The sequence below is a fragment of the Mycteria americana genome, chromosome Z (genome assembly GCF_035582795.1).
Source record: "Mycteria americana isolate JAX WOST 10 ecotype Jacksonville Zoo and Gardens chromosome Z, USCA_MyAme_1.0, whole genome shotgun sequence".
Classification (NCBI taxonomy): domain Eukaryota; kingdom Metazoa; phylum Chordata; class Aves; order Ciconiiformes; family Ciconiidae; genus Mycteria; species Mycteria americana.
Genome location: NC_134396.1, coordinates 6,325,398 through 6,351,819, shown reverse-complemented (window position 1 = coordinate 6,351,819; position 26,422 = coordinate 6,325,398). Strand labels below are relative to the sequence as shown.

Genomic DNA, 26,422 nt, shown 5'->3' with positions numbered 1-26,422 from the left:
GCAACAGTTGCTAGAGGCTGACATTGTTTAATTGCAATGATTGTTCACAATATTTAAAAAAAAAACCACACACCTGTAAAAAAAAAAAAAAGAAGAATTCTACAGTCGCTTACAGATCATCAGCTTTCTAAAGGCTTTAAGTAAAAAAAAACCACAACTGTAAAAATATTTATGAAACTACATTAAGGTGTAAGACCAAGTTAGAATGCTTTTTACAATAACAGTACTATCATTAAAGGCGCTCCAGCACTCTGCTTCTTAAGGAGCTTCACTACACACAGCGTGTCCATCATATCCAGTGCATTGTACATGATCATAAGCCACTAGGATTTCTCAGCGTCAATCTGCATTTAATGCCCCAAATCTCATGGTTCTTTTTACTGCCAACAGTTGGCCTTGCGATACTTGTAAAGTGTGAACAATTGATCTTCATGTCAGGAAGCGTTTCCTTGAGGAGCTGTAGGGAGCTATCAGTCACTATTCCAAATACCTGAAGAGTCTTTAATGTTGGAATTTCACCAAGTTCTCTAGAAAGAGAGAAATACAAAATTAACCATGAACCTGGAAACTTTTTTTTTTTGCAGTCTGTACCCAAACTAGGTAACTGCATTTCTACTAATTTTTTTAGAAGTAAGGTAACTACTTAAGCTAAATTGCCCTTCCTACTTTTTAAAAGCACATATTTAATTAAAACTAGTTCTCTGTACTGGTAATTCACGAAACCAGCTGAATAAATTGCTTCTTGCTGTTCTTTCTCTCACACAGAGTGCAAACAAACTGGTTTTCCCCCCCTTTCACTTCCCTGGACTTAAATATTTAGAGCAAGTGGAAGGAATTGTCCCAGATGAAGTTTCAGGACGTGACTCAGAGGACAGAAGCCCATAGGTACTATTGGTCTCCAATTTGTTATGACATTTTGGTGAGTAGGTAGCCCTGGCTTCTTGATTGCTTCACGTTTGCCCAGTCATCATGTGAACTGTATATCTATGAGCAAGTATTGGACAAAATCAAAAGGCAGAGACATGCAAGCTGTCATTGTGACAGCACACACTGCTACAGAAAAAGTTCTTCAGATTCCCATTTTGATAATTCTGTTCCTCTCACAACCTTTTTCTTGTTGTTGATCATTTCCTTAGGATTGACATCCTTCCTGAGAGGATTAAGATGGATAGCTGCCATACTAATAAAAGGCAGAAGAAACCCACAAGCAACTCTAAGCTGTGTTTCAGTGGCAACCAATAACTGACAGAGGTGCACACACAAAAGCAAAGGAATATAAACAGATTTGCTAGTCAGCAAGTACTGTAAACTGTTAGCTTTTCCAAAGGACTATACCTTCCTTGCTGCATAATTGAAAGCCTAATATTGACACCCATACTGGTCACTGGCAGGACTGGAACCTCCAGCTGTACCTCACAGTAATGATTACCAGTAGTATAACGCCATTATAGGAAGACATGATGCACACACTGAGCAGCAAGCTCCATGAGTACAGACTGACATCATGGAAATATTATTTCAGATACCTTTGGTTCCAGTCTGGAATCTCAAAGGTACATGCTCTAGCAGTCAGGTTATTTTATCTGTTACTTATTCCCAATTCCTCGTACCAGTAAGTTTTTCAAAACAGTATATGCAATTCTAAACCTAAAATAAAGCAAGTTTAAATTAACTTATCCTCTGTATGAATAGCAAACCAAAGCCATTTAGAGATTACTTACACTAAGGCAGCAGGTGGTATCTGATAACATCGGCTAAGACACAGATGTTGTAGAAAGATGAGTTGATGAAAATACTGGAAGCACTCAGGCTTCAACATCACGCTGTCACTGTACATAAGACCACATGAAATAGAAGTTTAAGTATAAAGCAGCAGTAAATGTTGTATTTCCAAAATTCAGGCTGAGAAATTTAATGAATATCAACTTCTTTTTCTACCACTGAAGTATTTTTTTGCTCAATACGGAAGTAACCCATTTCTAGTGTGGGTGTGTTGTGGGGGAGGGATTTTGATTTTCACTGAAGGGCAAGTGAAGCAGAAGCTTCTCGCAGCCAGATATTCTGCAGCAGAACTCATACCATGAAAAGGCAATTACTTTACACATTGAGATTTCAAAATATTTTAATTGGCTATGTCAAAATCAAAATACAGGGGGTTTTTTTTGTACAGGCCAAGTAACAAAATTTTATCAGAGCTGAACTAAACCCTCTCTAGGATGCTTGGCTCAAACTGTATGCATCTAAATGCTTCTTTCCACTCTACCTATTGACTACAATCACTTGTTAGTTAACAAATCCTGTATGTATGTAATATTTATGCTGAGGTAACAAAGAAATCTTCAAGTTAGTTACCTGCTCCAGATTAGGTCATGCCAGATAGGAAATCTTTTGTAGGTTTAGCAGAGAAAGTATTTTCTGGTTGTGCTATTCTACAAAGTCATGCGTTATTGCTATATAATTACTACACTGCCAATACAATTGGCAATCCCCTGAACCATAAGGATTTAAGGACTAGCTGCCCAGGTCTTCTTACCTTAGATCTAAATGGACAAGATAAGGACATCTTTCCACCAGTGTCTTAACATCTGAAAAGAGGTCACACAGAGTCAGTCCATCTTTCAGTAAGATGACAAATGTGCTTTATACAGCCTACTCACTTCCATATATGTTCATTTGTATCTTCTCTACTGGAACCCCACAATTGAAACACAACTTTTTGTTAAAAAGATACACACTTAAGACTTACAGCATATAGTCTGCCTATTAAGATACCTTACAGAGACTTTTTTTAATCCCCAGCAAAACAGATCCATTTAGTCCAAAGAAGTGTCCCTAAAAGTCAATTGCACTAGCAACTTAGCAAGCAAATCATTCAAATGATATTGCTGTAGAAATCTACTGAGACACAATAATGGTGAGATGCCTGAAATTCTTACATGTAGTGAAAAAATACCAAAAATTTTCCACACATCAAATACCCTTTCAGAGCATCAAGTTCTTTAGGCATCTCCATTTTTACCCACAGAAAGTTCTTTCCTCATGACAGAAAGTTACGGTTTTCCTGATTTAAACTCGAGACCATCTTTTTCATTGTCTGCAAATAGCATAGAATCACCCGTGGCTCAGATATCATCTAAAAGGCCACTATTATTAGCAAGGTGTTAATCAACGTGCAAGAGAATTTTGGTATTTCAGAACTCACATGCAAAAACTAAAGAAAAGAATACCTAAATTATGATGATTAGTGAATTATTCAAATCTTATGCCTTATAAATTGCACTGAAACGGAGTAAAATTACTCATAGAAAGTGCTTTGCAAACAGAAGAGCTCTGCACTTTGTCTCTAATGGTCAGGTCAATGGAAGGTTCAAATTCCTGATTTGGAGGAGATTACGTAGCATGTTTGTTTATGGGTTTTGGGCTGAGATAAAAAGACGACTGGTATATTTCCCCACAAGGGAATGCATGCCGAAGTTTGTGTGACATTTAAACAGAAAAAAAAGAGAGGTCACAGCCTGTGTGTCACCTACGTGCTTGTCAGTCAATACCCTATCACCACATTTGCTCATTGAGAAAATTAATTTCTCTCTACCACCAAAGCCATTTCACCTTTTATCTATGCTCTTGTCCATTTTGTTGTGCCCCCTCCCCAAATCTAGATTTCTCTGCATTTTCTATTACCCTGCAAGTTTACCCAACTTTCCTCCTAGAACTATTAGCAAGTAAATAGTTAATGTTGATTACTGAGATTATTTGCCTTCCAAATTAACTGGAATCTGTAGGACATCATGTCAGGCTGAAACTCAAGTAGTTACTATGACTGTTCTCTTTTGGAAGGTGCCTCCAGCAGCCACGACAGCAGAACCTTTCAGAAGGCTCCAAGAACAGTATCTGGAAGGCTGATTCACAGCTCACAGCGGAATATGGGATCCAGCATATCCTGCTTCCAGGACTTGCTTCAGAAGTAAGGGCTATACCTATTAACTGAAGATGAAATGAGCTTTCACCTGACTAATTTTAAATTCAGAAGACAAATCATCTCACCCCTCATGGCTGAGCCAGAGACATGAATAAGATTCTCTGGCAGCAAAAACATCAAGCTATACAGAGCACAAAGTCAGTGTTAGTGCATGATTTTTCTATACACACAGCAGATGCCAACAAAAAGAAAATATAAAGCCTGCTGCTTTATCCCATAGTGGGATAAAGGTTTGCCATGCTGCTCTTTACCTGGTATTTGCAGGTTCTGTCTATATCCACTTAAATTCAATTGGGTTACTTTTGAAGTGACATGATTGACTGCTGCTTTGACATGGGTGGCTGTGAAGTCACACCAGGACAAGTTCAGCTCCTCCAACCTACACACAAATGAACACACAGTTGTTTGGAAGAATGACTGAAATACAGTTTGAGTTCTGATATTATCTATTACAGTTGATACTTTTATGGCAAAAATTTGTAACACACCTACTACCAACTTCCTGTATTCATGACTACAAATTTCGCTACAACAGTAATTAAGCACTGGAGCAGGTTACCCAGTGAGGCTGTGGAATCTGTCTTTGGAGGTTTTCAAGATCCAACCAGAGAAAGTCCTCATCAACCTGGCCAGTGCTGAATTTAGACCCTGCTCTGGGCAAGGGGTTACAGTGACTTCCCAAGGCCACTTCCAACTGGAATGATTCAATAGTATCTTAGGAAGTGAAATGGTTCTCTCCAAGGACTGCCATGGGGAGACGCTGTCTTTTCATCTTGCTTCTGGGTGTGTGACCTGAATCTGTTACTACTCAACAGATGTTCACATTGAGAGGAAAAAAGGCTATCCATTATTAGCATTGGTCAAATGACCAATTAATCCTAATTAGCATAAAATACTTCATAGTTTTATATAAGCATTGGCCACGCTGTGACCTTAACTCTCTTTACATGCTTGATTACCTAAGGCCTATCAGCATTTGCAGCTGGGACAAAGTACTTGTTTTCTGTGCAGGTGTTGTAGATGTAACAAGAGGACAAAGACACAGTGAACAGCACAACTAGAGCATTTAGCTGGCAATCTCCATGTAAATGAAAAAACAGTTAAATTGCCACTAGCAATTCCTAGGATCAGGTTTGCCATCTGCTATTCACTGTGCACTGCACAGACTGCCATTCTCTAAAGAGCTCACAATCCAAGTAATCAGACCAAGGAATAGAAAGCATTACCTACCCATGAGAGGCAGAGAAAGATTACGGCTTTGCCTGTCCACTAACTTGCAGTTCGATTAAAAACATGCTTTTGCAGAAGCAAAGATTAAGTAGATCATCCAGCATCTCACAGGAAGTCAGCAGAAAGATCAGGATATAATCCCAGACTGACTGGGGCTCAGTTCAGTGACTTCCTGCCAGCAGACGGTTAATCACTGGAGCTGCCAATCTGAACACAGTGCTTCATAAAGTAGAAGGTTACTAAAGGATTATTCTATCATGGATGGAAAGGCACAATGTTTTCTGCCATTCGTGCTGTACTCCGATTGCAAAGGGAGCTCTGGTACTCCACTTTTCAGTTTCAAAACACGCACTTCCACTTTGTGAGGATCACATACTGCTTTCATTAAGAAAGTCAAATTTACATGATAATCAAAGGAACATAAACGAGATTTACCCACCAACAAGACTTCCTTTAAGGATGATTAAGGAAACTCATGAAAAACTAGTAAAGTACATCTTCGCTATTAAAGAAGAAAATAGCTTGATGGAAAGAAATTATCTGACTATTCAGCTAATAATCAACTGTTAGGCATTTAGGAACAGAAACAGGCTCATAAAAAAAAAGATATTAGAAACAAGTACAGTTGGGATGCCTGTGGAAAAAAATAAAAGGATCCTTTTTCTCAGGAACAGCAGTAAGCAGGAATTGCAAAAACTATTTTTGTCTTACATAGAACAGCTGCTCAACATCAGCTCCAAGGCTTCTGCAGAAAACCCGGAGCACCCACAGAGATTCAGTCGCATCAAACTGGGATTCTTAGCAATGCTCCTGTAGAGAAGAAAAAAGAAAAGTCTGATGAAATTTAAATGTTGGAACATTGCTTGCATTGCTAGGATGTGTGATTATTTTTAAGAGCTAAGATCCTGGGCACAGAATTATTCGTTAAACATGCAGCACTGCATCTTTAGTAAACTGACCAACCCAAGAGTCACTAAGGATCCCAGCTCCGTACTTGCTGCATCATGGCACAACTTCGAAAGGGATACTTGCCTATTTACCTGACATTCCTGACAAGTCTACATATTTATAAACTGCTAAGTTTAAAAGGAAGCAATTTCTTTTCACCTTCTCCTCTTGTCTGCCATTAAACACACACCATGGCTTATTAGAGATTACTAAACCTCTACAAAAGACAAATCAATCATCCCATTTCTGAAGTCACCCCTCCGCAAGATGAAGGTTATTCCAGAACAAAACACATGTCCAAATAGCATCCCCGAATTCATTTGTTTGCAAGACTAGAGCAGATATGCAGTTGGCAAAATGTGGAAAAACCTTTACACCCAGTATCTACATTTGTACACAAGGCAACAAAATTCCATCATTGGTACCTAATTAGTACCCAGTTTTCAGATACTTTTTATCTGGTATCAAAAGCCAAACTGTATTGGTTTATTTGTGCTCTGGTCGTCCCCCCCCCCCCGGTCCCCCAGTGTGAAGAAGGCATCAGAAAACTCAAAAGTAGAAAGTAGGACACCCAGAGTCTCTGCCATCTGACCTATGGTCCTGGCACCTCCACAATCACCTGATGTGATTGAACAGGAGGTTGACTGCACACCCATTAGTGTCTTTCCAGTTTAACCAAAAAACTGTTCATCTGCTTGACAGAATCTGTAATTTTCCAGAAACTCAGGAGTGAAGCTCAACAAAGAAGTGAGAACTAGTGCAGAAGCACAACAAGGATCTGGTGGGAGAGCTGCTGAGACCCCTTAAAATAGAAAAGAACCTGCATGCCAAAGACAAAGTTCTCTTGGGAGCACAGAAATGGGAAAATAAAAGTAGCTCTGCTGTACAGCTTGGCTGCAGGAACAGCCAATGGACACATAAACCCTAGAGAGATGAACAGTTTCTCCAGGTTCCCCCTACTCTGGGGAATGAAAAAAGCCACCAAAACACACTATTGCAGAGGGGTGTTTCCTCTTCACCTCATCTCTTGGAGGACAGAGAGGAAAGAGGCAGTTAATCTAGCCTGCCGGCTAGCTCTGTTAGGTGCCTAAAACTGGCCATTTCAAAAGACTCCCACAATGAACAACTCCCAACTGCATTCTTTTGCTAGCCTGCACAAAATGATAGCATCAAACAGAAGGTATTTACTGAATATTCCCAAACATGTCACTCACTTGATGATGTCATCAGAAAGCACTAGTCCCTCCAAGCTGAGGTTCTGCAGCCTTTCGCACAGACAAAGAATACTCTGGAGGTCTGCAACAGACACTGTGCAGTTCGACAAATCCATATGTTGAACTCTGAGAGGTCTAAAAAAGGAGAAAGACAGGTTACTAAAATTGCATTAACACCTGCTCCACAAATTCCCCGTACCATAAATATACCACATACACTAAAACCATGCAAAGCTTGCAGAAAATATTATACTGTTGTATTCAGCTGCACACTGGACATACTACTAAGTTCACTGAGCCTACTGCTAAGCTACCAGCCAAAACTGCACAACTCTTACTTCAAGGCATTTACAGGATTTGCTGTAACACCTGAAAGTCTACCCTGCTGGAGTTAAATAATTTTGTTGAGCTTCCCATACAAAAATGCTGGAGATGCTGACAGTTCTTGGTTCTACAAGATACAAACTTCAAGTGGACGATGGTGCTTGATACTTTCATAAATCACATTAACTTGATTTTAAGTAACTGGCAGGTGAATGCAGATCCTCTTATTTCAACACATTCCTAACCATTGATCAGCTCTTCCACACGCCAGAGACAGCACAAATGCTACTACTGGTGGAGACCTTAAAACCAAAAACACAGAGAGAAACTGCGAATATTTGAGATGTGGTTCCAGGATCCAGAACATGCAGACAAAGCCTTACTTGCTTGTTTTAAACAACGGATTCCCAATACAAGATCTTGGGCAGCGGAATACAGTAACACCTGCAGGCAGCAACTGTCCAATCACTCCTGGCAGCAGATTTCTACCAGTCAGATCGAGAGTCTGCCAGAGAGATTCATCAAACCTAAGGCACAGAATTTTACTTGTTAGTGAGTTAGAAAGGGTCAGAACTGTGAGTTTTCAGTGTCACAAAAGACTGAGAGGAGTCTTAATAGAATTTACTAATGTTAAAATGTGAGCCATCTTTTGATTATACATATGTATAACCCACATACAGCATAAAATTGAGTTATACATGAATACACAAGATGAGAACCAGATCATTTAACAGTCTATGGAAGCAAAGGTTTTCTTAGGACTAAACGATGAGAGGTAACACTTACGAAAGACGATGCCATCTCTTGCAAATCAGGGAAACTTTTAGCAAGTCATTTAGGGGCAAATATGCAAAGATTGCCAAAAGCAATTCATCTGGAAGTGCATCCCAAGAAACACCTTTAGGGAAAGAGCAAACGTGTTCTAGTTAAAGCTGGTTCATTTTTGCCTGATGATCAAATACCTTGTTTGGCTTGATTGTTAAAAGCACCTCAACAGTCTCTCTCTAGGCTATACAGACATCAGCCCACTACTCATCCCCCCCTTCAGCTCTTCCTTCTAGGAAGGTATTATTACCATCTTTGCCCAAGTATGACTGGCAAATGCAAAGCTTTCCACAGCATCAACTTAGTATATATACTAAAGCTATGGAAAAACAATTTCCCTGAAAAAATGACAATAATCTTTATTCACATACTCATTTTGGAAACAAGACCATCTCAGTTACTTCCTTTGTATTCTAAGGCTTGTATAGTCCTCTTTTTTTTCTTTTTCCCTGCTGAAATGCCCATCCTTCCTATGCATGTCAGGCTCCCAGAAGGGATCCCAAGGTGAACTATGCTTTTTACATGGAGAAGCATAAGCACTGCAAACTGCTCCTGAAAACACACACACTAACTACAACCCCTCCAAGAATTGTCTGTAAGGATGTGGTGCGATCTCCACTTCTCACAAGTAGATACAGGGCTCCAGAATGTGTTACCATTCATATGGGAGATTTCTAGTTGGTGGAGCTCAAGAACAGCTGCCTATGACCCAGCACCCCATCTTATTTAAAAGCAGGGTTGTCTGAGGGCATTCCCACCTTTCGTATGACAGCCTAGTGTCTGGAGAGAGCTATTTCTTTATTTTGCATTCCCTAGTCACTGCAGACTGAAAACACATTTTGATACCAGGGAAAGGAACCCAGCATCCTATAACCCCTTCTTCAAGTGCCCCAGGTCTTCAGGTAACAGCCCTGCTCTTTCCCTGCCAATCCCTTTCCAGCCCAGGAGCCCCACGCCCTTTGCTGCACTTTCCCCGTAGCTCTCTGGCAGGGTCCCTTGCATTGCTCACAGCTCAGCTCCCAACAGGAGCAGGGATGCTGCCCCTCTGGCATACCTCAGCCTGCACTGTGAGAGATTTGGATCTGGATCCCTTTGGTCTCAAGGACCAAGTATTTTACTTCTTAGATGCTTAAGTAAAAAAATCAACCAACCAAAACCCCCCCCGCCAAACAAAAAACAAGCCCCCTCCCCCCCCCCCCCGCCCCCAATTTCAAAATTATATTGGGGACAGCAGTGCCAATAGCCCATATTCATCTGGCAGCCACAGCTGTATTTTGTGAGGACCCTGGCCGTGCTTGGTATCTGGTGAAACATCTCCTGGAACAGGTCCCTTGGGCGGAGCAACAGATGCAGCTCAGGGCCCTGCTGGGGCAAGGTGCCACCGAAGTCCCAAGCAGCAACAGCGGACAGACACCGGGACACGCAGCAGAAACCCCTGGCACGCAGACAGGGGCTGGAGGGGCTAGGCAGGAGCCAACTATGGCTTACGTGGGCCACAGTTCTGGAGCCAGGTACACCACCTCTGCTTAAAGGCTTACGTAAAACAGCACTTAGCAGCCCAAGCCTGAAAGCCACTAGATCTAGAAGTGATACTCTGCTGGGAAAGAGCAAAAAAAGCAAAGAATAAAGTACTAATGACTTGCAATGCCCACTCTCCATCTCTACTGAAGGGTGAATGAAACCTGGACTGGGGTGACAGTACCTGACTCTGCCTCTCGGAGCAGCCGAGGCCGGCGCACAATTACAAAGTCCTTTTCCTTCTCCTTCACCTTCTGCCGTTTCTGGGGAGGGCAGGGCGACGACACCAGCAGGTCCTGCGGCGTGTTTTCATTGCCCAGCTTGTCCTTCTTAAGGACAGACACTCCCATGCCCGAGAGAAACTCCGAGGTCTTGCTGGAGTCCCAGTCCCAGTCCCAGGTGAAGCTGGTGGAAACATTGCTGCTGGAGGATGGGATCTCCTGGAGGTGTTTTCTGCAGACACAGCAAAACGCACAGGCAGGTACTGCCAGGCTGACACCAAACACAAGATGGGGCTCCTCGTACAGAAGCACTTCACAGTCACACATAATCCACATCCCCACGCAGGGCGGTAGCTTGAATTAAAACTGTGGGCGCTGGAAGCACAAGCGGCGGCCACAGCCGAGGCATGTGCTCTGTCAGGCGGATTCACACTCACAACCCTCCGGGGACTGAGCGCACCCCGCTCCCGGATGGAGTGACGGGGCGAGCGGGGGGACCGGCCACACAAGCCGACGAGGCGGCCTGCTACGGCACAGCCTCCGCCGCGCCGGGGCTCCGAGCACGGCCGAGGAAGGCCGGCGGCCGGCACCCGCGGCTGGCAGGGACCGGCCGGGACGGCGGGAACGCCCGGGGGCGGCGCGGCGGGAGCCCCTCGCACGGCAGGGGCGCGCGGCGGCCGTTGGGCGCCAGCAGCGCACCTCGGCGCGTGGGACCGCCCCGCCCGTCCCGCGCGGGCGGCGGGAGCGCCGCCGCCCCGCGGGATGCATGGAGGCGGGGGCGGGTTTCCACCTCCGGCTGCCGCCCGCCGCGGGGCGGGAGAGAAGCAGTGCGGGGACCCCGGGCACCCGTGCACGCTGTACCCCCCCACGGCCTTAAGCACGCACGACAGGGACCCACGCACGCCTCACATCCAGGCACCTCGGGGCTCCACGCACCTCCCCCCCCCCCCCCCGAACACCCGGGGAACCTCAAGAACCCACGCACGCTCCCGACTCCCGGCGTTCCCACGCACCCCGCTCCATCCCCGGGCAGAAGGGGGAGCCGTGCACGCCCCCCCGAGGGCTCACGCACAGCCCCGGCACCACACGGCTCTCTCCCACCCCACCAGCGGGGACGACGTTTTGGGCGGCAAGTGCTCTGCCCGGGGCGGCGCGCCCGCCCGCCCTCCGTCCCTCACCCACCCACTCACTTACTCACTCGCCCGCCCGCCCCCGGTACCTGTGCATGGCGGCGGGGGTGGATGCATCGGCGGGAGCTCCGCACACCGATGGGCAGCCGCGCGCGCCGCGCCTTTCAGCACCGCGCCGTCCCGCCGCGCGCGCGGGGCTCCCCGAGCCGGCCGGAAGCCGGTCGGCGCCCGCTGCAAAGCCTGTCGGGAGTTGTAGTTCGCCGCCCGCACACCTTCCCCCGCCTACCCACCGCCTCAGCGCGGAGGGGCCGTACCCACAGTACCTTGCGCCCGCCTCCGGGGCGGGGGTGATGCCGACGTCAGCGCCGCTGGGGGCGGCGGGCGAGGGGCGAATGTCGGCGGCCCCGCTCGCCCTGACGCGGAAGGAGCCGGGCGCGGCCGCCGCTCTCTGCGTGGCGATCTGAGCCCTCGCGTGGAGGCTGGCGGCAGCCAGGATGGAGGGCGGCGGTGCCCCGCGGGGGCCTGGCTGCTGAGCAGGGGGCTCTGCCTGCGGTGAGGGAGCGGCGCGGCCCAGGGCAGCGGCAGGTGGGGGCGCGGGCCCCGGGGCGGGCGAGAGGGGAGGGTCGGGTCGGGGCGCCGCGGCCGCGGGCGCGGGGGTGCCGCGGCGCCGAGTCACGGCGGGGCGGGGGCCTGCGCGGGCCGGGACCGGGCCGGGCGCGGCGCCGTCGGGCCGGGCCGGGGGCGGCCGTGTCCCGCTCCCCCCCACAGGGCGCTCCGAGCAGGGTGCGTGGCCCGGGTCGGAAGCGGGGAGAGCCTGGGCACGTCGCGGGCTCCCGTTGACTGGGAGGTGGAGAGGAGGGGTGGGCGCGGGGCGGTGCCTGGCGGGTGGCTGGCAGGGGCGAGGGGGGACCGGAGGAGTCGGCGTCTTCGTTTTTCTGCTCTTGGCCCCTAATTTTTTCCTTCCTTGGGGACCGCAAGCACATAGGTTTAAGGCATGCATGTTGATGTTTGTTGAGTGCCTGTAGACTTTGATTCTGTGCGCCTTACAGGCCAGTGGATATACAGTCGTCAGCTTTAACGGCTTTAATGTGCGGTGGCAGTATCTGGTTTGGAAGACCAGAATCGCGCTGACAGTGACATTTTACCGTGAACGGTTTTCCTGCGTTTTGGAAACGCCTTCACTGCGAAGGCCTGAAATTGAGTCACTGCCAATGTATTCTGGTCCTGTCCCTAACCACACTAGTTTAAACTCCGCAATCTTTTCACACCATGTTTCAGATTTATGCCAGGCTTGCTTTCAGTAATGCAGCTCTTCATGCCTTTTCTCCAAACTACTTGTTTTGAAATTGGTGGGGATGGAAAACTAATTCTGAACACACCTACAAGTCCGCTCTTACTCAGCCACTTGCTTGTAAATGCTGTCCTTTGTTTACTGCGTAAGGATGGAGAGACGTGCCTATAAAATTGAAGATGGTAATGGAACGTGTGGCAAATCGTACACAACTATTAAGTCAGATACAGACTGGTGTGACTCAAAGTGGCATTCATATAATCTTAAAAAAGAATTTGTGTTAACCATTTCCAGTTTTAACTAAAGTAATGGAACAGTTGTTTAAAGGTTAAGTGGATAATCAAATGAAAGAGAGGTGATTTTTTAGTTTAAAAAAATAAGCTGATTATATTTAACCTGTTCAGCAGCCCCCCCCCCCCCTTTTTTTTTTCCCAATCTTTTCACTTTTCTCTATTAATGTGTGGGAAACTGAAAGAAGAATTTGCTGAAAGGGGTAAAATCAAATTATTTTTTAAAAAGCTCTGAATTACCAAATAGTCTAAGTTTGTCTTAATGCAATGCTACGGCTGTAATCATGTGATTGACTGCCTTTCTGACACCTGTTTTGTGTGAGTGCATTAGTCTGGCAACCCAGGTAGCAATTTCTGTTCTTTTTTTAGATTCTTATTGCAACTGTAGAGCTTTTGTATCTGATTCTATTTTAGTTCCTCCAAGCAAGTTGTTTTCTTCAATGTGTTATTTCCAGAGTATTCCCCTAAACCCTATGAAAGCATCAGCCTCTGTGGTACTTAATATCCTTTATTAGAGGACAAGACAGCACCATGTAAAGCAAATAAACTTCCTGTGGTTTTGTACTGATGGTCCCTGGTTGCTTTTGAACACAAAAATCTCTGTGTTCCTTGGTAAAGCATTTGTCTTTTATTTAGTGCTTCTGTGGAGAACCTAGTCTCCCACCAAATTGGAGAATACTGCTATGTTGAATGGAGTCTGCGCAGCATTTTATTTTTTTTTTCTTGTCATTAGCAGATACAAAACTGGTTTCCCTAAATATTGATATATAAATGTTTAATCAATTTAAAATTTTTCTTCATTGCAAGATAGTTGAAATTACAGGTACTAATGAAATATCAGTCAGTATATAGACTGAGTAGTGTTTCTTAGAAAAACAGCGATGCAAATTATGTTTTCTTGATTCATCTCAGAGGTTATTTCTCCCAAATAGTGCAATTGGATAACTTCTCTCATCAGTTTTCTTGGGCAGTTCATGGCTATTTTCTTTCTTTAGATAGTTTTCTCACTGTGCTGGGATTAAGAAGTTTTTTGTCTGTCTGTTACCTACTTATAAATACTTACTGTTTCCCCAAGCTGCAAGGGTGAATGTGTAATAAGGAAGTGAAAAAAAAAAAACAACCCCCAAACCAAAAAACCCAAACCAAAACCAAACAAGAAGAGAAACCCCAACAACACACTAAGCAGACTTGGATATGAAAATGGCTGAAGGGATTATTTTTATTGTTGCTTCACGTCTTGTTCTCTTTTTAAGATTTCTAAAATGTGAAGTTAGCCCATTTTGTTGTTTAAAGATGAAGTGACAAGGGGTGCGGCAGTTCTATCAGTCCAAAAGGTTTAATCATATCTATAAAGTGAAGTCTTGCTTCAGGATTCTTAACAGCATAGTTTTGCAGAGTAGGGCAGGCTTCAGAGGCCTATCACAGGTGTTGTGGCATACTGTTTTTCTTTTGCCAAGTGAAATATGCTGGAAGAAACTCGATAGGAACTAGCAGATTATTCCTTGACAGGCAAAAGGTCATAATTGAACTGGCCATCGATATTTTGCTGGAGATGGCAGCTTTCAGTTCATACTGGCCCCTGAGTTGTGAATTCAGCTTAAGGTGGGAGATGCTGTTGCACAGATGTTTCTTTCGGTATGCTGTGGCTCTTACTCTGTTTTGTCCATTACTGTCTTTGATATCTCTTTCATAGTTTGGTAACTTTCTTGGTGATGTTTTTTATTTTCAGATGTAATCATGGTGTTTAAAATACAGAGTAAGGAGAGGAAATCTCTAGCTACTTGGTTCTTCAAGTGTTTTAACTGAAATATCCAAGATTTCTAGAAACATAACTTTCCCAATCTGTTTGTTGATCTTTAACCGAGAACACTTCAAGAACAACAAAAAAAGGATGTAGTGTTCTAAAAATGACTGAGGTACCAAAGATATGAAACCCATAAGCATGGTGACTGTCTTTATTACTAATTTTTGAAGGACAGGGAGAACTACACATTGGCAGACTAGTCTGCTTCCTTTTGAATTCCTGAAAAAAAATCTGGAACAAAAGCTATTTGTAAGCATCTAGAATATAATAGCTGAGTAAAAGACAGCATCAGTTTGTCAAGGACTAATTGTTGAAGTAATCTAACTTACTTCACTGATGGGCCTACTGTATACAAGAGGATCAGTTGATGTCTTATATTTGGTCTTTAATAGGACTTTCGATTCTGTTTCTCAGGATGTTTTTGCTGGGGAAGAATAGTTTTTGCTGGGGAAGAACAGTTGGGAATAGCTACTGTTGTGATTAAGGAGACCAGTCCCTTGTCAACCACTTTTCAGTATTTTCACAAAGAGCTTCCATAATGAAATAATGTGATTATTAAAACTTAAGAAGGCACAAAGCTAGGAGGGTTTGCAGACCATTTTGAGTGAGGAAATCAAAAAGCCTTGAAGATTCAGAAGCCTGTGGAAGGGGAAGGGGTACAAATGAGTATTGTGCCTGTGCTTAAGCAGGAGCAATCAACTTCACAAATACAGGATACAGAACAGTGTTGGATTTCTTAGAGGGAAAGAATTTGGAGGGCATAGTAAGCTGAATATGTGAAGGGAACATCATGCAGGTTATACTTTTATGTATACATTTCAGTAAGTCATGTGAAGCAATGTTTACCCTCAGTTGAGGCCTCCTCAGGCATTGGCTGGGATACTGTGTGGGTTCCAGCTCAGTGTAGAAGGAAGTGGGTAAGCTGGGGAGAGCGTCAAGGGCAGCAATGAGAAGTCTGCAGAAAGCGTGATATTAGACTGACTGGGAAGGGTTGAAGCACCAATTACATTAGTCTGCAAAATGAACAATCTGCTGATAAAACGCTTTCCTGCAAAGTTTGAAAAGAGAAAAACTGTGGTACAGTCTGATCTCAGATTTCTGATGAAAGGCGTATTGGAGTCCACTTTAGTGAGACCAAGGTACTTTCTTCACATATAAAAGTGTGGGTTTTTTCATTCTCTGCTGTTTCATTTAGTAATTTGAGTATTTCTGTACCAGGCAGAGTAGTTAGTTCATTTGTAATGTAGATGATCATGAGAGTGGTTAGTCTTGGGGTTGGCAGGGTAATCTAATGCTGTTGATGGTAGGGAGTCTCAAAGGGAATTAAGTGTGAACTGAGCCCTTTATGGTGCTTGCAGAGAGTTATTAGCTGGGTTTGGACTCTAGAGGATTTCATGTCAGAATTTTGAAATGTATGTCCTATATGGGGGTAACCAAACTTCCATTCACAAAATTAAAAACTTACTTCTTTTGTCTATGTCTGAAACAAAGCAAGAAAATCCTAAGCTTACACAAGAGCATGTCCTTGTCTTTTATTAAGTTGCACTTCCAGTGTCAGTGTTTCAGCTTTTGATCTTATTTCTAGTAATCCGTAGCCGCCTTACTCTCCAGAAACAGAGTATGCCAATAGATACTCTTCCCTTCAGAGTGAGAAATTTTGTTGCTTTTTGTTGTTGCTTAATAGGAGCATCTTCTAAGCAGTTGAAAGTTGTGCAGTACGAGAGAACTCTTCTGAAGTAGTTCATTGATCTCAGGAGAACATTATTTAGGGGTTCAGGAATTTCAGCCAGTTGATATTAGAGAGCCGTGTGCTAATAGTGTGAAGCCTGTCTAAATAAAATGAAGAAACAGAATTATGGATAAGGAACTTCCTTTGAGCTAACAACCAGGTTCAGAGGCAAATACTGCTTGCCACAGGAAGGCATGGGTTTATAGCCTCCATTAATATATTTTAAAGGTCTGATACAAATAATTCTAGTAGTGTGGGTCCCAAATACAACTCTCCTGTTAGGCAGGATTTAGTTCACAGTAAGAGCTCTTCTCAAGCATTGCATTTCTCACCTTGTAGGTTTTTTCCATTTAACCTATTTGTGCTGAGAACTAGTTTTAAGTGGTTTCTGTCTAAAAATTTTTAACTTTAATTTCGAAAATGTGTATACATTATTTCAAAACAACTCTATTTGTCATGAGTTGCAGTCTTGTAAAAATTAGGTCTGTCATTTTGTATTTTGAGATTTAAATAGGAACCAGGTTAAGAACAGAAAAATGTAGTTTACTTTGATAACTGCGAAGTTGCTTTGGCTTTGAAAGTGAGTTAAGTTATGGTAGGATTCAATTCCCTCTCTATTTTAGCATACTCAGTACATGTTTATAATCTTTTTGGAAGTTCCCTCATGGTAGTAACTGAGTGCAGAGTCTTGTGCAAAAATTTTTCACCTTCTGTTTTTATAGCAGCTTTTTAGGTGTGACTGTAGTAAAAAAACTGTATAGATGTGACTAATGGAGGGTATGCTGTATAATTTTTTTTGTTTACACAGCATAAGGTGTGGCTACAATGGACACCCAAAGCTACGTATGTCAGATAGTACTGCCTTAATAAAGTCGATATATAGTATTTCTTTTCCATTCATTTTTTTGGTGGAATTTGCTGCTATACTATCAATGGAAAAGTCTGTTTTCTGAGGAAACAAGAATGGTACAATAGACTAGACAAATACTTGCTTAGAATAAGTGATTCAGAAATAGGTTAGATACCCTGCTTTCATGACTTACAAATGATCTAGCCAAAATGTAGTACAGGCAGATAGTAAGGGGATGCTTTGACCTAACAATAATGCTAATAATTTGAGAAACACATTAGGTGAAAGGCAGAAGATAAAAAGGAAGTGTGTGCATCTTTGATAAGAAACAACAATGTAACTCAAGCTATTTTCAGAGTATGGGATGCTCTGTGTATAACAGCTGACATGGAGTAAACAGACTGCTCTCACTATTTGGAAATTAAATATGAAAGTAGCAAAATGAGGGGAAACAAATCTGCAGGGAAAAAATCACAGGGTAATTGTCCTGCATGTCCTCAATGAAGTACTGCCATCACAAACTTGGGAATTTTTTAGTGGAAATAAGATAATTTTCACTGTTTGTGCCCTCATGCATAACAGATGTGCTTAAGCAGTGTACTGAAATTAGTAAAGGAAATGATTCACTTTAACAAATTATGAAGGGATTTAAAATTGATGGAAATTTTAGTAGTAGCATTTCTTCTAAATCTCTAAATTTCCAGTGAAAAGTGAAAGCACTGAAAATACAACAGTGGGGAAGCCATAGCAAAAACTATTTCAGTTAAATCAAGCCAGCTAAAATGGTAATCTTGATGGAGAAGCAAATCAACCTGAGCAGGTTAACTGCTTTAATAACTTTTTTTTTTAATGTGTGAAGCGCCCGTGGTAAAATGGTGCTTATTGAAAAGGTCAGAAGCAGTTTAACCAATGATGTAACAAGTCAGTGAAATTTTCTGTAATAGAATATGTGCAGCTCGCTGGCCCTTTGCATAATAACATGCCTGTACAAAGATGTGTAGACTTCCTAGGCATTTCTAGCAGTCCTGACTCTAACACAGAGTAACTAAACCCAGAAGGATGAGCAAAGCAAAAATATATCATGGCAAGAGTAATAATGAATGAATGGAGACCTTTGTTTCTCTGAAGAACAGAAGAGGGGTAGGAAGGTGAATTAGCTAGTATGTTGCCTCTTATTACATGAAATTTGAACCCTAAAAGAGGTACATCCCAAGTAGACTAACGTATACTTTGCTCTATTTTTTATGCTCTGTTAACTCTGAGTGCAGAATTTAAATGCGTAGTTGAGGAATGGTCTGTTAACAAAGCTTTCCAGAAACACTTAATTCAAACATTTAACCCTTTGTCCAAATTAGTTGATTTCTTCTAGAAGAAAAAAAAGAGCAGAATAGATTTTCTTTTGAAATTTATACTGGACTTAAAAGGTAGGCTTATAGTCTTACTCAAGGACAGAGATTTGACTTTTGGATCTATTGTATATCAAGAAGGTAAAGAGGAGTTGTCCTAATATGTTCCCAGAAATGACAAAATTGGAATGACATGATATTTTGATTTCTGCAGAGGACTTTAAAGCACCTTGCTGAAAATCTTGTTCTTCATCTGATCAGGTTCTTGTCATGAAATAAGAAAAGTTTATTAATATGTTTAAAAATGTCTGTTAAACAACTCTTTTCTGCATAAATGTCTTTCAGAGATTTTAATGTAATTAAATGTCTTTTTGTCTTACAGTTCTGATCTGCTTTCTTAAGTGAGCTGCGCTGTGTGGCTGGGGTGAACTTTCAATAATGAGTGGTGCAGCGTTGGGCCTTGAGATAGTATTTGTGTTTTTTCTGGCCTTGTTCCTACTTCATCGGTATGGAGACTTCAAGAAACAGCATAGGCTGGTGATCATAGCAACATTATTGGCTTGGTATCTTTGCTTTCTTATTGTATTTATACTGCCTCTGGATGTCAGCACGGTAAGAAACTTGTGAGATTTTCTGCTTAGTTGTGTAAAATGTGTATTTTTTTTTTTTTTAATCATAATTTCAGAAGACAATATCTTAAGCAACAAATTCATTTTCCAAATAGTTATCTTATTAAACTAAACACTTGTTAACTTTTTGCATGACACTGTCTGTTTACAATTAATTTTATTTTTTGTTGATCTCATCAGATAACAAATCAAATGTTTCAAAATTTCATTATTTGTTTATAGCAAATTTTTTATGTTTAGGCAACATAAAAACACTTCCAGTTTTTTACTTACTTATCCTGCAGATGGCATGTTGTTTTGAGGGTTTACTAGTATAATTGCTCCCAAATGTAAACCTGGAGTACAGGAAATGTCTTTAAAAATAGGACTTAGTATTTTTAAATAAATGCTGTACCTTTTTCTGGTCACTGATATAAAATTAATTGTCTTTTAGACTATATATAATCGGTGCAAACTTGCTGTTAACTCCAGCCCTGCAGAAAGTAATGGCTCTTACGTTACTCTTGCTCCAAGGTATCAGCTATATGTTTTCTTCATTAGACTATTTTTAAAGTATTTTATGATTTTCTTTTTTTAAATGATAGGAGCGTACTGTGTTTTTAAGACTAATAAACAAGTGTTATCTGTGTGATATGACATTTGAAGATTGTAAGCATACAGGAGAGTGATGGAAGACGTGAAGAAGAGTGCATCTGCATCTATTGGTAGTAATTTATACAGTAGTTCTAACTAATTACCTAAATATTCCTCTTTTGTTTTTTTTAATTTCATGCTAGATTTCTTCTATTTTGTTGTTAAAGCAACAGAACTAAGCTTTTCAAGCAACCTTGGTTATCTATGAGGAGAGGCCTTGGTGAATGCTTACCTTTTCTTCACAATCTTAAAGACTTTAGATCTGAAAATCTGATTTTATACTTTAGGAATGAAATTAGGAGGCTTGTCTTATATGTAAGCAGCATATCTAATTGCTTATTATAATTGCATATATAGAGTAATTGGAGTTATCTGAAATGGACTATATTCTACCAAAGTAACAATAGCCTCCTCACTGTCTTCTGGCAGAAAAGAAGTAATCCCTAAAACATGGGAAATGTAGGCGAATGTGGGCTCTTTCCATGGCTGCTCGTTCTTTAGCCTCTAGTGGCTATTTCCACATCTTGTTGGTATGTGCAGTGTAGTTATCTAATACGATTAGTGCATTTAAGTTGTCAGTTAATACGTCCATGCAATGTATTGCCAGTTTTGTTGCCCCAAAGCAGAGGCTATCTGGTTGTTGTATATCCGTGGAAGAACAGTAACATGCCATTCTTAGTGGCACGACATTTTACCCTTTATTTAAGACCACTCAGTGTACGTTGATTAAACATAGTTAGGTAAATACACAATTTGAAAACTGTTCAATAGCCTTTCAATTTACCTGTAGTTTCAGAACATGCTGATAGATGTTATACTGTAGTATATGACTTGAGTATATCAAATAGAAATATCAACTTTAGTAATTGAGCAGATACTGTGTTGGTGCAGCTCAGATCTTAAAACTTTGTTTGAAACCTTTAGTCACACTACCTGTCATTCTATAGTAATTTCCTAGTTTTGAAAATATTTAGGTTGTGTACATAAAAACTCACAATTCGGGCTTAACTAGTTTGACCCTGGAAAACACCAATTATTTCTCAATAGATACTCCTATTAAATTGTCTGTATTGCCCCTTGACTCACCATTGCTTCATTACCCAGACAGGTGTGGGGAAAAAAAAAACCAAAGTGTCTTAGTGCGGATGGGCACTTTGCCTTTTCCTCTTGTTTTACTAAAAGGCTCTGATGACTTGTCTGGTCTTCTGAAGCAAACGCTACCTGTCACAAAAGTATTGGCTCAAAAAGTCAAAGTTTATATAAGCCCCACTAAATCCAGCTGGGTGACAGAAGAAACAACTAACACACTTTTTTTAGCACTAAATGCTCTAGGTAGTAGAGCTAGGTGATGGGGTCCCTAGATATGTTTTAAAAACCTGCTGCACTAACTAAAGTTGGATGGTCTTCTGTCTACAGAAATGTTTTTTTCTTTGCATGAAGAAAGTACTTCCTGCCCAAAAAGAAAAATTGTAACTTTAAATTGCTTAATTGCTTATTTCTCTTTTGTCTCTAAGCTACTGTTTTTTTCTCTAAGAAAGCTGTCTTGTCCAGGTATGTTATTTGTGGTGAGGAGAATGATAAATATTTTTAAGTGGTGATTCAGTTTAATTTCTTCTGAGATGGTTGATGGTTGACTACTTACTCAAATAGTAGTGTATTACTTCTGTGTTATTTTGAAAGACCTTACTAGATAGGGGAATTTATAGAAAATGTTTTTTATACTCTTGGCCCTACAACTGAAAATAGGCTTCTTTACATTGTTACAGCAAGCAAAAATGTTTCAAACCATGGAGTTATATTCCAAATGGAATTATGCCAATTTTCTGGCGTGTTGTATATTGGACGTCGCAGTTTTTAACATGGTAAGTAAGGCAAAAGAATATGGTAAAGACTATGATATAGGTATAATTTCTAAGTGCAACATCTTAAGTCATAGCATACTCTTTAATAATACGTATCAGTATTCCACAGAGCTGTCTAATCATGTATTATTTGCTAGCAGTGAAATTTCTCCAATAATTACTGTACTAAATTGAGCATACATTTTTTTTTTCTCCTTTTCAGGTGGCAGCTGTTTACTTTTGGTTTACTTTTATAGTTGAAACTGAGCAATTTACACATAGGGGTGTTTATGGATAGATTGTCTAAAAAAAAAAAATTAGTTTTAGGGAACAGGACACCAAAATAAATCCATGAATAAATAGAGTAATTTTTGACTAATATTGTAAATTGTTTGGTTTTATTGGATATACTTTATAAAGCTATACATATAGCTACAGCAAACAGATTGTCTGTGCTTTTGGCTTAGATTGATGTGTGATTTCTGACCAACCTATCATCAAATAATTATTTTTGCAGCTCAGTCAAGAATGTCAGGGTTGGTAGTGTGTTCTCAGTTAACACAGATTTTTCATAGTAAAGCTAACTCTATTGTTTTTATCTGCAGCTTGTTTAAGGTTTGCCCTCAGACCAGTACATCTACAACAAAAACATAACTAGCTAATTTTGTTAGAAGCTTGGCTTGGGAGTCTTTAGCTTAAAGACCCCTGTCTCAGTATCCTGCCACTGCTAAACTAATTTTTTTTTTTTTGGTTGGCTGATGTGGTTTGGTTTTGTTTGCTTTCCTTCTAGGATTCTGCTACCTTTCATGCAGTCATATGCTAGATCAGGAGGGTTCTCCATTACTGGAAAGATTAAAACTGCATTGATTGAGAATGCAATCTATTATGGCACTTACTTGCTGATTTTTGGAGCATTTTTAATATATGTGGCTGTAAACCCAAACTTCAATTTACAATGGTAAGAATGATGTTGTAAGCACTTGCATGAGTTCTTATGAAATTGTCATGGGTAACTTCTTCTGTAGATGAAATAGGTCTTTTTTAAAAAACAGTTTTAGTTGGTGTGATTTTTGCTAGGCAGTTGGGAAGTTTTGTTAACTTCGTTATAAAAAGGGATTTTTTGACTATTTATAGAAATTTGACTTTTGATTTTTCTGATTTTGATATGTGCAGCAGAGGAATCCTCTTATATTTGCAATGGGGTTTTTTTCTCCCTGCAAATGCATTTGCAATGTTAGTGCAGAAACTTTCTCAGTGTTTTCAGAATAACATCTTTCAAAAAGTCTGTGTCAGTATTTCCTGTGTAGCACTTCTGTCTATTGTAGATTCTTCTTAAAGGCCATAAGGTAAGTTAAAATACTTGGTATTTATAACATTGCTAATGGTCTTCCATACTAGATACAGTAGTAAACACTGTCATGTGCCTAACTTTCAATAGATTTGCTAAGTTCAGGTTGTTTCCAAAAGGAGTATACTCCTTTGAGAACAAACATTTTTGTCTTCCCTCCAGAGAGGGAAGAAACATGGGGAGATACAGAAAAATCAGGGCAGCTTTGAATATGGCCAAGTAGCAGACTGGCCCTAGGCAAGAATTACAGATGATGCCAAGTCTGTTCCTGTAAACTTGAAAGCCATATTGGTGCATAGATACTTCAAGGTTGCTTTCTTGTGGGTAGGGTAGGAGGATGTTGTTTTTCTTTTTTGTTTTTGCTATTGGTTTTTTCCTTAGGAACCAACTTCAGACTATTGGGATAGCTGCTGCAAACACCTGGGGTCTCTTTCTTCTTGTGTTGCTTTTGGGTTATGGTTTGGTGGAAATTCCCCGTTCTCACTGGAATGGGGCCAAGAGGGGTTATCTACTCATGAAGACCTATTTCAAAGCTGCCAAACTGATGACTGAAAAAGCAGATGCAGAGGAGAATTTAGAGGATATTATGGAGGTAAGTAAATAGTTTTCGCTCTGAAATAAGTGAAGGTTGCTGTTAATCATCTCTGAATTTCTTAGTGTTGGGCACTTGTGGCAAGAAAACATAAGTAGCAGGGACTTACTGTGAAATATCAGTGAATTAAGAAAATCATCATAGTGTGCCACTTGATGACACTCGATCCTGTGTAAAAATCAAAAGAGAAATAGTCCCTGATGTGAAGAACTTGGCAACTTGATAGCCATTTGTCTCGTCCCACTCAGTGGGTTGCGAGATGGGTGAATCTTTTTGATTCCCCAACGGTTTGTGTACCGACAAAGGCCGATCTCCGCTTGGCAGAGCCGCTTGGTCGGTAGAGTCACAGCAATGACTCAGAGGAACAGTCTGGCCAGCAACTTTATTAACTGGTGAATTCAACAAAAGGACAAACTTAACGAACTGGCAAGCTCAACAAACTAACAGAGGCGATTTGGCAATGGAGCTATTTTCCGGGCAACCCGTCACAATCTATTCCAAACTTGCATATATTGGAAGAGTAGAGGAAGAGAGAAGCGAGAAAAGGAAAGGAGAAGAGAGGAGGAAAGAGAAAGAAAAAGTATCACCACCCTTCGATCCCGCAATGACGATGACAGACGCGGCAATCCTCCAGTGGTGGGCACGCACGTGGTTCCCTGGAGGGCATCTCTTATAGGCTAGTATCCACCTCCAGGTACTCCCCTTCACAACTTACATGGTTCTTGCTCTAGAAAGTTCTCAATCTTCTGTGCAGGCGCTGCGGGAGGGTGGTGGTCGCAAGCCCCTTCTTCATATCAACTCTGTGTGACCTCCGGCCATATGTGGTGAGGTCTGTCGGAACCCGGAACCGTGCATCCTCCGATGCGCTCTCCACATCCTGCTCCTGCTCTCCCCCACCCCGTGCATTGCCATGCAAATAGCGCCTTGCCTCACCACAATGTTTGAGACATGAACTCTTTCAGTTTCTCACACCATTATTTGTTGGTTTTATTCTTTTATTGACCGTTCTCGATTGATATTGGTCACTAATGAATAATATTCCAGAGTGAACTTGAAAATATAATGTACAGTTTCACTAGTGTTCATGCAAATTGTGTATGTCTGCTTTTATGCTCTGCTCCCAGCTTACTTCTGGAATCTTGAGAAGAGTTTCCAAGTTGGATTTGCAGGACTGTGCTATGTGCCTTTTGAGAAGAGAATATATACATCATTGTTTTTTTTCAGAGAGGTTTTTTTGAGACCATATTGTTATTTGTGAGTGAGCAATAGGCTCTAATGTAGTTCAAGAATGGAATGGAAATGCAACCCGTTAAATAGCTGTTCTCTGTTCTGCTGCTCCGATACTATGGCTTGGAAATAATACTTCTCAAGAGTTGTAAGGGAGAGTGGTAACTTCTTCTGTGATACGTCAACATAAAATAATAGTAGAATCTTCATTCTTCAGTAATAGCATTTTGAAGAAATTGCTAAAAACATCTGAGTGGGACATAACTACAAAACTTACTCGAAAATGAGCAACAAAAACTTCGTTTACCAGGCTAGTACTTCGAGTAGAACAGAATATATCAGTTGGAAGGGACCTACAATGATCATCTAGTCCATCTGCCTGACTGCTTCAGGGCTGACCAAAAGTTAAAGCAAATTATTAAGAGCCTGGAGAGGGAGGTGCTGATCTCTTCTCCCTGGTATCCAGTGATAGGATGTGTGGGACTGGTTCAAAGCTGCGCCAGCAGAGGTTTAGACGGGGCATTAGGAAGCATTTCTTTACTGAGAGGGTGGTCAGACACTGGAACAGGCTTCCTAGAGAGGTGGTTGATGCCCCAAGCCTGTCAGTGTTTAAGAGGCATTTGGACAAGGCCCTTAACAACGTGCTTAATTTTTGGTCAGCCCTGAAGTGGTCAGGCAGTTGGACTAGATGATTGTTGTACATCCCCTCCAACAGAAAATAATCTGTTCGGTTCTATTCTGTCCCCTTAAACGCAGCATACCTTGTGCCTCGGAGGCTCTTCCATGGCTCTTCCTCAAAATTTTGGCAGAGGCACCACTTCTGGAGCCAGATATTGATATCCTGGTCTTGCCTGTTTCTTCCAAAGTCTCCCCCTGTTAGTGGGAGGATTGAGGAAAACACTACCTGTGCTCCTGAATTTTTTAGCATGCTTCCCATGCTGAAATCTCTTTTAATTGACCTCAGAATTTTTGTTGTGACATCATTAGTACCCACGTGACAGAGCAGGAACGGGTGGTAGTCTGAAGGTTGTACTAAGCTCTTCAGTCTTGGGATGATGTCCCTAATTCAAGCCCCAGGGAGGCAGCAAACTTCCCTGAAAAGAGGTCTTGTACTAGGCTGCTGTCTTGTACTACATTATCCTTTAAGTCAGGTGGGGTGACTGACAGATTCTGAGGTTATGTCATACACAACTGTCATGGTTTAAACCCAGTGAGCAACTAAGCACCTCACAGCTGCTCGCTTAAAACCCCCCCCCCCCCCCCCCCGGTGCGGTGGGGGCGAGAATCAGGGAAAAAAAAAAGTAAAACCCATGGGCTGACATAAAGCAAGTTTAATAGGACAGCAGAGGAAGAGAAAATAATAATAATGATAAAAGAATGTACAAAACAAGTGCTGCACAATGCAATTGCTCACCACCCGCTGACTGATGCTCAGCCCATCCCCACTGCCCCC

The 26,422-nt window shown here is 41.8% G+C and overlaps 2 protein-coding genes across 5 annotated transcripts in view; one reads left to right on the top strand and one right to left on the bottom strand.

Moving 5' to 3' along the window:
• Nucleotides 1-11: 11 nt before the first annotated feature.
• Nucleotides 12-11,614, bottom strand: SKP2 (S-phase kinase associated protein 2). 2 transcript variants are annotated; one of them, XM_075488549.1, is made up of 10 exons: nucleotides 11,479-11,614; nucleotides 10,223-10,491; nucleotides 8,482-8,593; nucleotides 8,079-8,222; nucleotides 7,372-7,506; nucleotides 5,921-6,019; nucleotides 4,231-4,358; nucleotides 2,534-2,585; nucleotides 1,722-1,829; nucleotides 12-527 (listed from the first exon to the last, which is right to left on the bottom strand). In XM_075488549.1, the coding sequence occupies exons 1-10, from the start codon at nucleotides 11,484-11,486 to the stop codon at nucleotides 314-316; spliced, it is 1,269 nt and encodes a 422-aa protein (XP_075344664.1). In that variant the 5' UTR covers nucleotides 11,487-11,614; the 3' UTR covers nucleotides 12-313. The 2 variants fall into 2 exon arrangements, with proteins under 2 accessions (XP_075344664.1, XP_075344663.1); XM_075488548.1 differs by having other exon boundaries at nucleotides 10,223-10,522; nucleotides 11,479-11,552.
• Nucleotides 11,615-11,732: 118 nt separating this feature from the next.
• Nucleotides 11,733-26,422, top strand: part of LMBRD2 (LMBR1 domain containing 2) — a 29,236-nt gene continuing 14,546 nt past the window's right edge. Inside the window, exons 1-6 of one of the 3 annotated variants that reach the window (XM_075488541.1) lie at nucleotides 11,733-11,941; nucleotides 19,082-19,311; nucleotides 19,762-19,841; nucleotides 21,728-21,823; nucleotides 22,593-22,760; nucleotides 23,532-23,742. In XM_075488541.1, coding sequence (XP_075344656.1) covers nucleotides 19,138-19,311; nucleotides 19,762-19,841; nucleotides 21,728-21,823; nucleotides 22,593-22,760; nucleotides 23,532-23,742 — 729 coding nt within the window. In that variant the 5' untranslated portion in view covers nucleotides 11,733-11,941; nucleotides 19,082-19,137. Of the gene's footprint in view, nucleotides 11,975-19,081; nucleotides 19,312-19,761; nucleotides 19,842-21,727; nucleotides 21,824-22,592; nucleotides 22,761-23,531; nucleotides 23,743-26,422 lie in introns of all 3 variants that reach the window. The other 2 variants (XM_075488542.1, XM_075488543.1) reach the window with 2 other exon arrangements.

Coding starts and splice junctions, on each gene's coding strand:
- SKP2 (XM_075488548.1), bottom strand. CDS start 11,506: ATGCATCCACCCCCGCCGCCATGCACAG. Junction 8,594..10,222: donor GCTCCGAGAGGCAGAGTCAG/GTACTGTCACCC, acceptor CTTTCCCTAAAG/GTGTTTCTTGGGATGCACTT. Junction 7,507..8,078: donor CCGTTGTTTAAAACAAGCAA/GTAAGGCTTTGT, acceptor CTCCTTTTTTAG/ACCTCTCAGAGTTCAACATA.